We start from the raw sequence: 17,241 nt of genomic DNA, 5'->3' as shown, positions 1-17,241 counted from the left end.
CCCTAGTGTATTTAGGGCATGAGAGCTAAACACCCCATGCCAGCATGGATGTAACCAGCATATGTAGGCCCTGGATAAGGCAGGAAGCCAGGGAGAAGTAAACCTTTACTCAGAAAAGCTGGCTGTAGACTTTCTAACCCTGGGAGGTGGGGGCTAGAGTGGATTGACAAAGGCCTTTTAGGCTAGGCCAAGAATTCCTGAGTGATATTGCTTCCCCGGAGGGTCCCAGGAGAGATGTACTACATGTGACTACAGAGAGCCCACGCTTGTGAGTACTAATGACCATGGGTGAAAGTAGAGATTGTAAGGGGGAGAGGGCTGCTAAAAGTGCTGCATATGCTTTCACATGCAACTACTGCAAACCGTCCACTAAATTTGATTGACTATGTATTTTTAAGTGACTACAGAATGTATGTCGATGTGATGTGATTGTTATGCCATTCTCTGAATGCCATCAGTACAGTGCAACAATTCTACTCATATGTATGGACATTCCTTCCTTGGGATATAAAGGTCAATGGCCTGGAATGTCATGTGGAGGCTTCTGGCATGGATTGGGGCACAAGAAATTAACACATGTTAATTACCTTTAAGTTTCCACAATGAACAAAACAATTCAATAGAGCTGTTTGTGTGTATTTTGTGTCACATGTTTTCACTGATCCATATACATAACTTTAGTTACTGAACTGCTGCTTATATGAATGCACTTTTCTTTATGATAGGCTCATTTTAATAGAACTTAATATTTCCTAATGATGTCATGTTCACTCTCTATGTCACATATGTTCCTCCCATTCCCCTAACCTATTAAAAGGGCTGAACGCACTAAATAGGGAGGGGTTATGTGTAGAAAAAAAACACCACAATGAAGGCTCGGTTTCACACTGGTGTGATGCATGAACCCTGCGAATCCACTGCGGGTTCCCGCATCACAGCTGACTCGCAGGCAGTTCACACTGCCCTGAGCGAACTACTGAGAGTGTCAATACAAACATAATGACACCCCGAGATTGATTCGCATATCGCAGTGCCATCTGTCAATTCAGACCGGAACTGGATCGCATGGGTGTGAACACCCATGAGATCCGATTCTGGTGTGGACCAAAAAAAGGTCCTGCACGACTTTGGTCTGAATCCGATGAAAATTAAGCCATGCAATCTGTATGGCTGAGTTTGCATCGCACAGACAGTTCGTGTGATTTGCACAGCAGTGCAGTGCGAATCACATGCAATGTCTGACATTGCACCAATGTGTACCGAGCCACAATTGGCTTGAAAGTCATGTCAGCAAACTTTCAAAGAAGCAAATAACGTTCTATATATTAATTTCAATCTACATATTCCCTAATTTATTTACATTAGACAAGTATAAAATATACATCTATACAAGTATATAATGGGAAAAAATATCAGCATTGGACTCCCCTTATCGCTGTAACTGGTTCACAGATTTAGTTTGTGTCAAAATTAATGCAAATAAAGTTAAGTGTCTATTCTACAAGGCTCTGTCTGTGTACAGCAAAAACTGCATTTTTACAATATTCTGTTTTTCCAGGTTTACAAGATGCAGCGGCGGCTCCTGCAAATGGACTGAATACCAAGGAGATGAAGGGAACGTAAACACTGGGCTATAGAAATTGTAGAAATTGCGTTGTCTGCAAAGAAAGTTAGTACTATCTAGTCTACAAGGCTCTGCATTTTTACAACATTTTTACAACAGAATTTACATTTCTACAATATTCTGGTTTCCCAGATTTAAACATAGGAGATTAGACACATAAATATTAAAGTAAAACTTGGGTTATAAAAACAGTAGAAATAACGTTGTCTACGGATCCCACAAATTTTACTACTCAGTCACAGATTTGGCTAAGTTTCTTGGACAATCCACCTATGGATAGAGGAAGAGAGAATGTATTGGTCAAACAAGGATGATATAGAACACCAAGAACCCTTTGTTAAATGCCCAGCTAGAAAGCTGAGGTACAGGTTCCAACAACTTACATGAAATCCTCTGAGAACAGCAAGATGGAAGGCAAGGAGCTGCAGGGGGATCACACTCAGTATTCCTTGAAGACAGTCCACTGTATGAGGAACCTTAATTGTAGGTTTGATTGTGTTAATTGTTTCTAAGTCCTCCTTGTCACAGATTACAACTGGACGCCCCTATTACAATTTAGAAAATAAATATGGTAACCAGAGTTGATGAAACTAGAGCATTTCTATAAAACCTTATTTATCTTTGCTTTGGTCTTTGACCTACCTTTCTAGTTACCACTTGCTGAAGAGCATTCTGGCACTTGGTATAGGCATTATCCCTCATTATAATCATGATGACTGGCATTAGTTTGTCTACCAAGGCCAGTGGACCATGCTTCAGCTCCCCAGCCATGATCCCTTCTGAATGCATATAGGTGATTTCCTTAATTTTCTACAAAGAAAAAAAAAGTTACTGTTACTAATAGTTAAACAATTTAATTATAAATAATTAACACATGAATAATAACAGATTTTAGTGGTAAAGAAGACTGTTTATGAAGTCCTCATTACTCTTAGCCCTTGTACACGCGGTCGGAGATTCCGACAACCAAATCCGTCGGAGTTATTCCGACGAATTAATTCCGGAAGAGGTCTGGAAGTGATGTTGCATACACACGGTCGGACTCAGTTGTCGGAAAATCCGATTGTACATAACGTGATGACGTTATTTCGTTACGACGGGACTACGTTCAGGCTAGTAGCCAATAGCTTTGGTCTAGGAATTTGATCTGAGCATGCGTGGCACTTTGTCCATCGGAGTAGGCTACACATGATCGGAGTATGTCCGATCGGAGCATTTTGTAGGAAAATTTTACCGGCAAGTTGGTTAAGTTGGTCCGTCGGATATTCCAACAGAAACAGTCCGATGGAGACCACACACAGTCGGAATATCCGACAAAACGGTCCGATAGGACACATTCCGACGGAATCTCCGACCGTGTGTACAAGGGCTAACAGACATATGTGAAAGAATAGTAATCTATGCCCTGATGTGTGGCCAGTTCTCCTCCTTATAATCTCCCAGCAGGACAGGTCTGATTCAGGACATCAAGTAAAAGGAATTTCCCCTACTTGCCCTTGGTAGGATGTTGAAGGGATGAGTGGGCACAGACAACAATTGTCAGGTCCTGGACTGCCCCTTATCTGCACCCACATTTCTAAGAAAAAAGCTAGAATGTTCATTAATTATTTAGGGATGTCAGCAGCTCCCTATTAAAAAAAAATCTATTTTTTCCATTAGGTTAGAGGTCTTGAGTATACGACATGTGTTCTGAGCCAGACACCACAGTCATCATTTTAGAAAAGTACAGCTTCAGATGCTGCACCAACAATTCAGCAGGCAAGAAACTCATGACAACAAAAAGCCTGAGAGGCTTCAACCTACCCAGGCACCTTCCAGGCAGGTTGCATAGTGATATCCACGACCCATGATTAACACTGATTTCTGTTGGTACAGTTCAGCTGCCAACTTCTGAATCTCATCATCAAGACTAAGTACTTCCTTAATGTGATCTGAGATAGAAAAGAAAAGGCAAAAATGTCAAAGACAAAGCAAGCATTGCCATATTGCATATTGTATATTTGTAATGTTAGATGTTAAAATAAAATTAGCAGCCTCTACAACATAAATGTTACCTGAAAAAAAAAACACAATAAATGCCCTGCATGCGAGGCCTGTGTGCTAAGCCTCTATGTGCTTGCTCTCTCTCTGCACTTCTAGTTCATCACAACTGGCATTTACTATCCTCGACCTTAACTATAAGACCGGCAAATGCATGTTATGACAAATGATGTGTATTTTGAAGCAGTACACATACATCAACATGATGAGGCTAAACTAAACATATGAAGGTTAAAGTGACATTCAGGTGCATTATTTAATGATTCATACCTGGCAGAATTTTCAGACCATGTATAATTTGCTTGCGTCGCTCTTGCTTAGAGAAATGGTCATCACAAACCATGAGTGCAAACATGACCAGTGTTACAAACTGGCTAGTGTATGCCTGTTAAAAGAGAAATTATCCTGTAAATCTTTACATAGAAGAAACAATACTCACACACCAACAGGGCTGTAGATAATTTTTTTTCCTGGGGGAGGGTTCACAGCCTTGAGTACCCAGTCAGGGCCGGTGCTACCACTAAGCAGACTAGGCAGCCACCTAGGTGCACTGCCACCTAGGCGCAACTACGGCTGCTGTGCACACAGCTTTCTGGTGTGGATATGACACAGCCTTGCCCTTGTGTGGAGCCTTGCCCGGAGGTCTCTCTGAGAGGACTGACAAACACAAGGAGAGGAGTGCGGAGATGTCGTGACTCAGTCACTGGGGAAAGCAGATGATTTTTGATAGAGTCGCTCCTCACTGTATAGGAGTGATCTGTGCTCCCCTCCTACAAACAATACACAGAGCAGCCTGGAAGTGTCTTCACTAGCTCCCGACACTGGTCCTGGGCACTGACACTGGTCCTGGGCACTGACACTGGTCCTGGGCACTGACTCACACACTCTGATAAAGTCCTAGCTGGGGAGCCGCACATCCTGTATATAGGCAGACATCAGAGGAGGAAAATACAATGACTGGTGTTTGTAAATGACATCCCTTACACACCACTGAAATTGAGAAAGAAAAATAGTGTACTCCGTGCCAAAAACAGCTGCTCCCCTAATTAAGTAGTGATACTCAAAATGCTGATTTGACAAGGTGTAGAGGGCGCTCTATGACAATGATTACCTAAACAAACAAAATGAATTTGTGGATTGTACTCAAACAAGGAACATTTGTATATACAAATAAAGTGCAATGTGCCAGAGGTGAATATACACAAGTGATATAAATATGTGGCACTGGCTGAATAAAACCAGAATTAGGCGTGCAAAGGAATAGAACGTCCCAGTTAAACCACAAAAAAAATCCAGATAAACTTCTTTGTTCAGATTCTTCCAAAGAGAAAGTCGATATTCCTTCACTAACTTGATAGGAATACACCCAACATGCTCTTATAAAAAAAATCTGCTTACCAGACAACTTTGACTCCTTCAATTAAAAAGTGAGTCAAATTCAACTTTAGCAAGATAATGTTTGCTGCAATGATGAAAGTTATGGATAAAGGTAACCCCTCCTCCATAGAGATCATAGATGAGATATGTGGAAAGATAATAAGAAACCAAATAGTGTAATCCTGTTTATTTTAAACGCTTGCCGACCGGCTCACGTCGTTATACATCGGCAGAAAGGCACGTACAGGCATATTAACGTACCTGTACGTTGCCCTTTAAGAAGCGGCTTGCGGGTGCGCGTCACGAGCTCCGTGAGTTTATCACGGGTCTCATGGGTCCCTGTAATCAGGAGTGGTGATCAGTGTCGTGTCACACATAGCCCATCCCCTCCACAGTTAGAATCACTCCCTAGGACACACTTAACCCCTACAGTGCCCCCTAGTGGTTAACCCCTTCACTATCAGTCACATTTACACAGTAATCAATGCATTTTTAAACACATTGATCGCTGTATAAATGTGAATGGTCCCAAAATAGCACCAAAAGTGTCCGATCTGTCCACCATAATGAAGCAGTCACGATAAAAATTGCTGATCGCCGCCATTACTAGTAAAAAAAATGTAAATGAATAAAAATGCCATAAAACTATCCCCTATGTTGTAGATACTATAACCAATCAATAAAGCTTATTGCGATTTTTTTACCAAAAATATGTAGAAGAATACATATCGGCCTAAATTGAGGAAAAAAAATATTTTTTATATATTTTGTTGGGGATATTTATTGTAGCAAAATGTAAAAAATAATGTGTTTTTTTTCAAAATTGTCGCTATTTGTTTGTTTATAGCACAAAAAATAAAAACCGCACAGGAGATCAAATACCACCAAAAGAAAGCTCTATTTGTGGGGAAATAAGGATATTAATTTTGATTGGAAGCCACGTCGCATGACCGTGCAATTGTCAGCTAAAGCTACGCAGTGTCTATTCACAAAAAGTGCTCCGGTCTTTTGCCAGCCAAATGGTCTGGAGCTGGTTGCAGTTGTTGTGGTTAAAGATAAAAAATACATATGCCAAATTGCTGGCACTGGGGCTGCAAGCATGACTGTGGTCGGAAGGTGCCTTGGGGCTAACCCCAGCAGCTGGCGTACGTTCCACCACTCTGCCCGGAACAACCAAATGGACCGGAACTGCGTGAAGTAACATGACCGAGTACTGCCTTGATGTACATTTTGTTACGTCAACAGGAAGCCTACTTGGTTGCTGATGGGCATAAGTTTTATAGTGCAAAACCAATACTCATTGATGGAGAGGGAAATTGCATAATTAAACAGCCACAGTGCCTGTTTACATATAATAAAATTGCCTCGGAGCTAATACATAACATCAGAATGAATATACCATAATCAATATAAAAGACACAATGTAGTGATCCTAAAAAATATATGAAATAAAAACTAAAATGTAATACATTACAAGCAAAGTATTAAAAAAGGAAATAATTCCATAATGAATTTAGATTTAAGAAATAAAAAAATGTATAAAATATAAAATTATAAAATTATGATGGAAGGTATTGGGGGCTGATGATTGGAGGGAATGATGCCTTGGCTGTCCTCGGGATGTGAGGAGATCTCCCCTCCGACCACCAGAGGAAATTATGTTCTTCACCTCTGAGGTTGGGTTTTGAGACCCAGCGGTGAAAAACGGGAGGGTGGATGTGACGCAGTTCGCGCATCTGTGGCACGGTCCTTACTGTACATCCACATCCAGTCTAGGCCAGATGGGGGGTATTTAAGGTCGCTGTCTCCAGCTATTAGATGCTGCTGGAACCCAGGGACATTGACAATAGGAAAAACTATTACCACATATCTATGCTATTGCTCTGACAGGCTGTTGCCATCTCAGAGCATATATTGAGCACTTTTGCTATGCTGATTAGTATTGAATAGTATTAAACTATTCTTGCTGTTATTTATACTGCAAGTGTTTTTCCTTTTTTTTTTTTTGAATAGTCTTTATTATCCCCTTTTATCTTTTTTTTTGGCTATATGGACAGTCTTAGCAATAAGCATTGGCGTGTTTCGACAGCATTCGTCTCTTGGTACTGAGTCTACTGCAGAACTTTATTTTTGTAAGATATCATCTTAAACAAATCGTTGATGTAATCACTATCTGTATATGTTTTTTCAATAGAAGGCTTGTACCTCTAATTGGACATTGATTGATGTCTCAGATCCTCCTAAGAAACCATCCACTTTTCTTGATGGTTCAGGCTTTCACTACTGCATTAGGTGCAAAGCTTGTAGGACCACCAAGAGGATGGGCAAAAAAATTAACCATTTTCATTCTTCAGTGACAAACCAAGAATTTACTATTAAACCACTAATTACATGTAACGCCGGCCATGTAACCTACGTATTGGAGTGTCCGTGCTCACTCCAATATGTAGGTAGAACCACACACCAATTGAGGGTCAAAATAAATGAACATCTTGCCAACATAAAAAAAGGGTTTATAAACCATAGTGTATCAAAACACTTTCGGATCCATAATAGTGATCTCACATTATTAATCTTTTATGGGATTGATAACATTTCTAAACATTGGAGGGGCACACACATGATGAGAGCAGTTTCCCAAAATGAAACCCAGTGGTTGTATAAGTTGTGTACTATGCAGCCACTAGGTATGAATATAGAATTGGACCTGAATTGTTTTCTGGCCAATGACTAGATTAATTTTGCTGATGCACATTGTGGCATCATTCCTTCCAATCATCAGCTCCTAATCCCTTCCCCCTTCATCATTTTATTAATTATTTTTTTGTTAAATCTAAATTCATTATGGAATTATTTCCTTTTTAAATGCTTTGCTTGTAATGTATTACATTTTAGTTTTTATTTCATATATTTTTTAAGATCACTACATTGTGTCTTTTATATTGATTATGGTATATTCATTCTGATGTTATGTATTAGCTCCGAGGCAATTTTGTTATATGTAAACCTGCACTGTGGCTGTTTAATTATGCAATTTCCCTTTCCACCAATGAGTATTGGTTTTGCACTATAAAATCAGTGACCAAGTACGCTTCCTGATGATGTAATAATGAAACATACGTCAAGGCGGTACTTGGTCACGTTACTTCACATACTTCCGGTCCCTTTGGTTGTTCCCGGTAGGTTGGTGGAATGCTACGAGCCGCGAGTCACCTTCCAACAACAGTCATGCTTGCAGCCCCAGTGCCGGGCCAAGGCACATCTTCATGTAAGCAGCTATTTGGCATATGTATTTTTTATCTTTAAAATAAACAGGATTACACTATTTGGTTCCTTATTATATTTTGACATATCCCATCTATGATCTCTGCGGAGGAGGGGTTACCTTTATCCATAACTTTCATCATTGCAGCAAGCATTATCTTGCCAAAGTTTAAATTGACTCGCTTTGTAATAATTAAAGGAGTCAAAGTTCTCTGGTATGCAGATTTTATATAACAGCACGTTGGGTTTATTCTTATCAAGTTGGTGAAGGAATATCTACTTTCTCTGGAAGAATCTGAACACAGAAGTTTATCTGGATTTTTTTGTGGTTTAATTGGGACATTCTATTCCTTTGCATGCCTATTTCTGGTTTTACTCAGCCAGTACCACATATTTATATCACTTGTGTATATTCATCTATGGCACATTGCACTTTATTTGTATATAGAAATGTTCATTGTTTGAGTACAATCACCTAATTCATTGTGTTTGTTTAGTTAATCATTGTCATAGAGCGCCCCCTACACCTTGTCAAACCTTACACATCACTGCCTGCTCTGCAAACTGCACTCTGTACTCACTTAGTCCGCCCCCATTATAGGACAGTAAAAAGTTCCTTTGGGATGACACACCCCAGCGTTCAACTCAGCTCTTCCTCCTGATAACCCCCAAGCTCCCTAGAATGCCTCCTTCCCTGGTTACATTGCACAGGTCACAGATTGAAAGCAGAGGATGTAGATGAGTGTTCAGTCCATGTACACATGCTAGTGCTGATATCACTGATCAGTGCTGTGCAGGGCGGTCAGTGTGTCTGCTCTTTATGTTTCTTACTTATGCTGGTGACTACCCATAGAAAATACTGCCTACAGGTAAGGCTGCTGCCCACTAGTCCCCATGTATTCTAGTTGCTGCTAATACTAGTGCAGCTGAGGGTGCAGCATTTACTAGAACTGGGCTGTATTTTCCTTCACTTGTAGAATCTAAAAGAGGTCTTTTCCTCCTCTCCCTTCCACAGCAGTCAGCGGCTGCAGGAAGAAAATACAGCCAATCAGTTCTAGTGAATGCTGCCTCCCCCTTGTCCAGAGGTCAGTACACCTGTCATGCCCATTATGTGCTGGGTTCATGGGTCTGTACACCCTCTGTGCCCATTATGAGGGATTCCCACTATCTCTGTGCTGAGTTCCCGGGTCTGTACACCAGCTGTACCCATTATGAGGGAATCCCACCAACCCTGTGCTGAGTTCCCGGGTCTGTATGCCTGTTGTGCCCATTGTGAAGGATTCCCATCATCCCTGTGTTGAGTTCCCAGGTCTGTACACACGCTGTGCCTACTATGAGGGTTTCCAACCATCCGTGTGCTGAGTTCCCAGGTCTGTACACCCGCTGTCCCCATTATAAGGGATTCACACCATCCGTGTGCTGAGTTCCCAGGTCTGTACACCCACTGTGCCCATTATGAGGAATTCCCACCATCCCTGTGCTGAGTTCCCAGGTCAAAGTGAAGGGACATTGTCGTGGGTTGTATCTTCTGTTCTATCTCAGACATTTGGGTTTCATCCAGTGCATATGGGAACAGCCAGATATGAAATACATGAAACAAATAACTCATCACCTTCGATACCAACTGGGCTCATAAAGTCCTCTTATTCAAATCATTGGTCCACCCGATGGTTAACTAGAATTGCCAAATCAGTCAGAATGAATGGACATTGTTGTGGGTTGTCTTTTTATTGTATCTCAGACATTTGGGTTTAATCCGGTGAATAAGGGAACAGCCAGATATCAAACAAATGATACTAATGATGAAACAAATTACTAATTCTCTGGCAATCACCTGCGATACTAACTGAGCTCTAAATGCCATCTTATTCACTTCTTTGATCCATCCTATGGTTACTTTGCAGTGTGTAGACTAACCACACTGGATAGGAACTGAATGGATTTTTCAAGAATGACCATGTACCACATACTATACCTGTTGGTACATTTAGAGAAGATTGTACAATATTTGTAAATCATGTCAGCTTTTACACCCTCTGGTTTTGTGTCACACTAGAGCTTACCTTTGTGCTGGCCACACCAATCTCAGGCCCAGCATTAATATGGACACCACAGTCTGTTTCCCTGGAGATGGAGCTGCCAACTGTGTTAGTGATCCCTACTGTCAGGGTTCCCCGTTCTTTGCAGTAACGCAGTGCAAGAAGAGTATCCGCTGTCTCTCCTACAGGAAAGCAAACAGAAACGCTATAATTGTTACTTGAAATGTGGACAAAAGAAATGGAGTTTTAGCTACAGCAACTAATTGTGTTATTTTTTTCTTTTTATCTGTTAAACACGGGTCACAAGCCAGATTGTAAGTGTTTACTTTGGGTACCACCATCTGCAATACTTTTTCTTTTTAATACAGGAGGTACAAAAAGATTTGGATGGTTATTTAGCCACTCATATTGAAGATCGTGCACAGTGAGGTAAGCACATAAAAACATGAGGCAAGGAAAAGCGCAGGTGTAACCCACACCAGTCCATGGCTAGCTGTAAATGATGGAGAACGGTTAAAGCTTTATACTTCTTTTCTTGAATTGCTAATAAAACATCCCAACTGTGTGTAAAGAGATTATCAAATTATGCCATGCCTCTCATAGGTGGTTCCTAGTGGTCCATCAATCCACGGACACCAACGTTATCTCAGTGGCAGATATTTATGTATGTGGGGAAGGGGGGATATACTACTTTTTTTGCTCAGCTATCACATTTATTTAACTAAAAGCTATGATAATATACCTTTTCCACATAGCAATTTTGTAGCAGTAATGTAATACAAGATTAGTATTTTGTGATTGTGTTATAAAACCTTTTAGAAAAGGTCTATTTATACCAGTTAACGATTCTCATTAACTAACCAAGTGATGAGAATATCATACCCGACTGACTGATGAAGAAGCACACATCATCTCTGAATACAGGGGTTTTCCTGTCCAGGAAGTCACTAGCCAATTCCACCATGACTGGAAGCTCTGTGAGCTCTTCTAGGATCTGACGTGTCTGTGGAAAAGAAGATCATTAACATGGAGAACTGTCTCTTAGCCCTTGTACACACGATCGGAGATTCCGACGGAATGTGTCCTATCGGACCGGTTTGTCGGATATTCCGACTGTGTGTGGTCTGCATCGGACTGTTTCCATCTGAATATCCGACGGACCAAGTTTTCCAACTTGCCGGTAAAATTTTCCGTCAAAATGCTCCTATCGGACATACTCCAATCATGTGTAGCCTACTCCGACGGACAAAGTGCCACGCATGCTCAGATCAAATTCCTAGACCAAAGCTATTGGCTACTAGCCTGAACGTAGTCCCGTCGTAACGAAATAACGTCATCACGTTATGTACAATCGAATTTTCCAACAACTTAGTCAGACCGTGTGTATGCAACATCACTTCCGGACCTCTTCTGGAATTAATCCGTCTAAATTACTCCAACGGATTTGGTTGTCGGAATCTCCGACCGTGTGTACAAGGGCTAAGGGTTAGTTATTTTTGCCTAGAACCCTAAGAAACACGTTTAATTCCTATGAACCACCGAAAGAATAAATGCAACCTACCACCACAGAGAAAATTTTAACAGTAAAAGACTTTGATGAACTAATAAAAGTTTGTAATGTGCTTGTAGCATAAACTATACAGTGGGTTGATCTGTAACATCTGTAGGCTCCTTGAAGTGTATCTACAGCCCAACATTTTTTTGTTTGGCTAAAGTAGAAAAGGGCAATAATCCCTGTCAGGTTCTTAGTGCTTTCTCTGTCCCCACTGATGCTGGAATTTAGTTGAAATATGAAGATGGTCCAGCAAAATCCGGGAGATTCATTCATTCATTTCATTTTGTGCCCGGGGCAACCGCCGCTGTGGCCCTGCCCATGCAACGTCACTACATCTATTTAAAGTGATACATAGAGCAAGGGTTTTTTTCTGGTCAGTATTTACAGTGGCAACATATTACAAATTGTTTTGGAGGACACAGAACCATTTATATCAGTCCCCCAAGAGTACTCACGGTCCTACATTCCTATCATGCACACCATTTAAACAGAAGAAAAATAACTTTTCAGTTTATTTTTGATTGTGGGAGGCAACAGTAATCCCAAGGAAATTGACATAAACAAGGGAAGGACATACTCCATGCTTATACTGTCTCTGCCATGAATATAGTGTCCCTGGTGGTAAATGAACACAGGAGCCACAAGGCAAGGGTAATGACCACTTATAGCTATTCATGTCTTTTTACTCCTAAACAGCATTTAAGTATAAAATGTTTAAAATATGAAAGGTAATACACACTTACAGCAACTCCAGCATGGTAACTAGTTGCACAGGCAATGAGGATTAGTCGTCGACATCTTTGAATTTCTTTGATGTGATTTTTCAGCCCGCCCAAATTTACTGTTAAAAATATAAAAATGAAATAAAGGACATAAATAATATTTCACTGCTTATAAACAGAAGTCTTGGCAGTGGGCTCTGTACTGTAGCGTAGCCTGCAGTGAGAACATTCTAGCTGTGCTGCCAGAACAGAGACAAGCTGGGCAATCTTGGATCAGGTACCCTATATACCTGTACTAGAGTCTGAAGGGCACAGAGGCGGTGTTTTTTTAAAGAAGACATCTCAGCATAATGTCAGATACATTTCCAGGTAGAATGGACCCATCTGGGACAATAATCATATTAATAGGACAACAGCATCAAACATATGCTGCAGCATGGCACTGACACTTGACTAAACCTGGCAATATACGGTTCGATTTTCATTTGAATGTTTGTAAGAAATTCTGAAAATTTGCTCATTAGAGCAATAAATTATGTCAGTCAACTAATTTTGTTCAAAGGTCCTTAAATAATTTGTCCAGACCAGCTACTTGAATGGGACGCCAAGATATATCAAGCAATTTTCTTTTATTGCTTACGATATCATCAAAAGTATAATGCAAAGCAAGGTTTATTTACATGTATAAGTATATTTTTATGTCAAGTCGATTGCACATTGCACATAGAAGTATATTTATATATCAATTATATGTTTATCAGCCAATAGGGTTGTAGGGAAAATACTATACACTGTGTGTATATATACATTTTTGTAATTTTTTTTTATATATCTTTTCATGTGACAACACTGAAGAAATGACACTTTGCTACAATGCAAAGTAGTGAGTGTACAGCTTGTATAACAGTGAAAATTTGCCGCCCCCTCAAAATAATTCAACACACAGCCATTAATGTCTAAACTGCTGGCAACAAAAGGGAATATACCTCTAAGTGTAAATGTCCAAATTGGGCCCAATTAGCCATTTTCCCTCCCCGGTGTCATGTGACTAGTTAGTGTTACAAGGTCTCAGGTGTGAATGGGGAGCAGGTGTGTTAAATTTGGTGTTATCGCCCTCACTCTCTCATACTGGTCACTGGAAGTTCAACATAGCACTTCATGGCAAAGAACTCTCTGAGGATCTGAAAAAAAGAATGATTGCACTACCTAAAGATGGCCTATGCTATAAGAAGATTGCTAAGACCCTTAAAATGAGCTGTAGCATGGTGGCCAAGACCATACAGTGGTTTAACAGGACAGGTTCCACTCAGAACAGGTCTCAAATGTTGAGTGCACATGCTCAGCGTCATATCCAGAGGTTGTCTTTGGGAAATAGACGTATGACTGCTGCCAGCATTGCTGCAGAGGTAGATGGGGTGGAGGGTCAGCCTGTCAGCGCTCAGACCATATGCCGCACACTGCATCAAATTGGTCTGCATGGCTGTCATCCCAGAAGGAAGCCTTTTCTAAATGATGCACAAGAAAGCCCGCAAACATTTTGCTGAAGACAAGCAAACTAAGGACATGGATTACTGGAACTATGTCCTGTGGTCTGATGAGACAAAGATAAACTTATTTGGTTCAGGTGTTGTCAAGCGTTGTCAAGCGTGGTGGCAATCAGGTGAGGAGTACAAAGACAAGTGTGTCTTGCCTACAGTTAAGCATGGTGGTGGGAGTGTCATGGTCTGGAGCTGCATGAGTGCTGCCAGCACTGGGGAACTACAGTTCATAGAGGGAACCAGGAATGCCAACATGTACTGTGACATACTGAAGCATGATCCCCTCCCTTCGGAGACTGGGCCGCAGGGCAGTATTCCAACATTGTAACGACCCCAAACACACCTCCAAGATGACCACTGCCTTGCTAAAGAAGCTGAGGGTAAAGGTGATGGACTGGTCAAGCATGTCTCCAGACCCAAACCCTGTTGAGCCTCTGTGGGGCATCCTCAAATGGAAGGTGGAGGAGTGCAAGGTCTCTACCATCCACCAGCTATGTGATGGCGTCATGAAAAAGTGGAAGAGGACTCCCGTGGCAACCTGTGAAGCTCTGGTGAACGCCATGCCCAAGAGGGTTAAGGCAGTGCTGAAAAATAATGGTGGCCACACAAAATATTGACATTTTGGGAGGACTAATTTGGACATTTTCACTTAGGGGTGTACTAATTTTTGTTGCCAGCGGTCTAGACATTAATGGCTGTCTGTTGAATTATTTTGAGAGGATAGCAAATTTACACTGTTATACAAGCTGTACACACTACTTTGTAGCAAAGTGTCATTTCTTCAGTGTTAGCACACAACACTTTTGTGAGATAATATGTATGTATGTATATATATATATATATATATATATATATATATATATATATATATATATTAGAATCTATTTATAAATGACACTTTGCATACACTATACAGAAACCTTTGTCTGTATTGTTCATACATTCCTGTGTCATACATTTGTGACCAAGAAAATTATAATTCTCGGATTAAACTTTTCTTAGCACATGCGCATTACATCAGGTAATAAGTATAATTTTCCACAATTGAGTACCACATTAAGGCTAGGTTCACACTTATGCGAATTGGATGCATGTTTCCCCGCATCACATTCACATGAGAGGAGACTGTGACCGGTTCTCAATGGAGCTGGTTCACACAGCTCCGGAGCGGCCGTGGTCCGCACTGGAAAAGGGACATGTGCGTCTTTGGCTCCGTTTCAGGTCTGAATTCAGGTAAAAATTTGGATCTGTTTTGCCCTGAAACAGAGAACAGGGATGACTCCCTGCTCCAGATAGTGTTAACCCAGCCTAATGGTTAGAATTTTGCTCATTCATAAAAGAATCTAGAACATTTTTCCACCCTCTCTATTTTTCTCTATACTACAATCAAAAAACTATTGTGGACTTGTCCCATTTAGAAACCAAACATTTAGAAAATGTACATTTTCTAACTAAATTACTGTGTATGGCCAGCTTTAGTGCTTGAGTGTTTTGAACCTTGAAGCACAAAGGGAATCTGCTAGGATGGCTTGGCAATTATCTCTCTTTAATAAATTTGTGAACAAAGTCTCTTTATATGACTGGACATTTGTATATCATTTCAAAGACACTTTAGCTCTGCTAATGAATCTCATCGAATCATTCTTAATGTTGCTTTAAAGATGCATAAACCTCCACATTTCCACGTAACTATACCTCTAGAATTCTAGAATTGGTCTATAAAATTATTTTTGCACAAGAAATACTGCTTTTTAATCATTTTAAAAAAGCATATATATTAAAAATAAAAGCAGCATGCATTAATGGAGAAATCTTACTGTGTAATTTGTCAAATTTGAAAATCGTGGAGTACCGTACATCCCTCAATCCTAAAATCCTAATCCTAGCAAATCTTTCATCATGATAAAGGCCTCATGCACACTGAGTTTAAAAATATTCCACTTTTACAGGCATTTGGCATTTTTTTTCTCATTCTGTAAAAGCATTTATCTGTTAGCCAGTGTTGCCAACCTCCTCAGCATTGTTTACTGACAAGACATGAATTTACCGACTGAACACATTTTTTTACTGGCAACCTCAAAAATGACAGAGCTCCTGTTAAAATCGAAGACAATCGATATTTAGACACCAAATGCTTGTGCCTAAACGCATGAGCAATATACAGCTCGTGTTTTTAAGCAGATTTTTCCTGCTAGCTGTAAAAGGCGTTTAGAGGAGAAAATCAAACGCCCAATGTGCATGAGGCCTTTGAGGTTTGGTATAATTGGTAAACACTTTGTACTACACTAAAGTACTTAGTGTAGGTATAACACACAGCTTTTCCAAATGCAGCCAATATCTGATGTTCTTACCTGTTAGGTCATCAAAGTTGACTCGCCCTTTCATTGTGTTGACTACGGACTCTGGCTGCTCAAAGATTTCTTTCTGCATGAAAGAGTTCACGTTGCCTGTGGATCAAACGAGTAAAAAGAGAAAGTGTATATATATTTAATTCATTCAATCGTCAGCAGTACCAGCAGATATTGTGATATCCTGTAAACAAGCCTTTTAGCATCACAGCTGTATTTGTCCTTCACTACATACCTGGGTGCGGGGTCCCTGTACCTTCTTGGACCATGTTTAGTCCCTCTTCTTTACCCATATTTCCATCCATTGCTCTGCTCCACTACACTGGTGTCATCAATATACATATCCTCCACTTTTATCCTCTTTTGACAAGCCTCTTTTTCTCCTCCCCTGTTCATTTCTCCTGACGTGCTGCACCTGAATTCTGATACTGCTTACATCATCACAGAAGACTATCCCCATGATCACACATTTCACATATTTCTTCCCACTTGTCATGCATGACATATTCAAGACAGATAGAATCCAACCTCACCTGACTGGTCCCCATGTACTTTTTTGTGTTCACACCTTTTACCGTGTGTAGAACATGTCTCTGTAAATACCACCATAATTACGAGCTCCAAAATCTAATCTAGCAGGTTTTCTTAAGAAGTAAGAGTTATACCTGGAGTGTCCTTCATAAGGCTACATTCAGACTGCCAAATACTGTAACTGTGGCTAGTTTTCTGCAGTC

The 17,241-nt window shown here is 40.4% G+C and overlaps 1 protein-coding gene across 1 annotated transcript; it reads right to left on the bottom strand.

The window, feature by feature from the left end:
* Positions 1–1,325: 1,325 nt before the first annotated feature.
* Positions 1,326–16,890, bottom strand: LOC143960671 (glutamine--fructose-6-phosphate aminotransferase [isomerizing] 1-like). The gene is made up of 10 exons (XM_077469470.1): positions 16,743–16,890; positions 16,511–16,606; positions 12,643–12,740; positions 11,227–11,347; positions 10,369–10,526; positions 3,935–4,049; positions 3,428–3,555; positions 2,267–2,434; positions 2,008–2,169; positions 1,326–1,894 (listed from the first exon to the last, which is right to left on the bottom strand). Exons 1-10 carry the CDS (start codon positions 16,810–16,812, stop codon positions 1,853–1,855), a joined length of 1,158 nt encoding a protein of 385 aa, XP_077325596.1. The 5' UTR covers positions 16,813–16,890; the 3' UTR covers positions 1,326–1,852.
* Positions 16,891–17,241: the final 351 nt, after the last annotated feature.

The sequence above is a fragment of the Lithobates pipiens genome, unplaced genomic scaffold (assembly GCF_037356315.1).
Source record: "Lithobates pipiens isolate NorthernLeopardFrog02 unplaced genomic scaffold, aLitPip1_a1.2 Scaffold_8, whole genome shotgun sequence".
In the NCBI taxonomy this organism is placed as follows: domain Eukaryota; kingdom Metazoa; phylum Chordata; class Amphibia; order Anura; family Ranidae; genus Lithobates; species Lithobates pipiens.
Note: the sequence above shows the minus strand (reverse complement) of the source record. Positions and strands in the feature narration are given on the sequence as shown.

Bases quoted from the DNA above. Each gene is read 5' to 3' on its own strand.
- LOC143960671 (XM_077469470.1), bottom strand. From the start codon at position 16,812: ATGGATGGAAATATGGGTAAAGAAGAGGGACTAAACATGGTCCAAGAA. The intron at 2,435-3,427 runs GTAGGTTGAAGC...TTTTCTTTGTAG, and splicing joins CCTGCCTGGAAGGTGCCTGG to AAAATTAAGGAAATCACCTA. The intron at 2,170-2,266 runs GTAGGTCAAAGA...AAATTGTAATAG, and splicing joins AGCAAGTGGTAACTAGAAAG to GGGCGTCCAGTTGTAATCTG.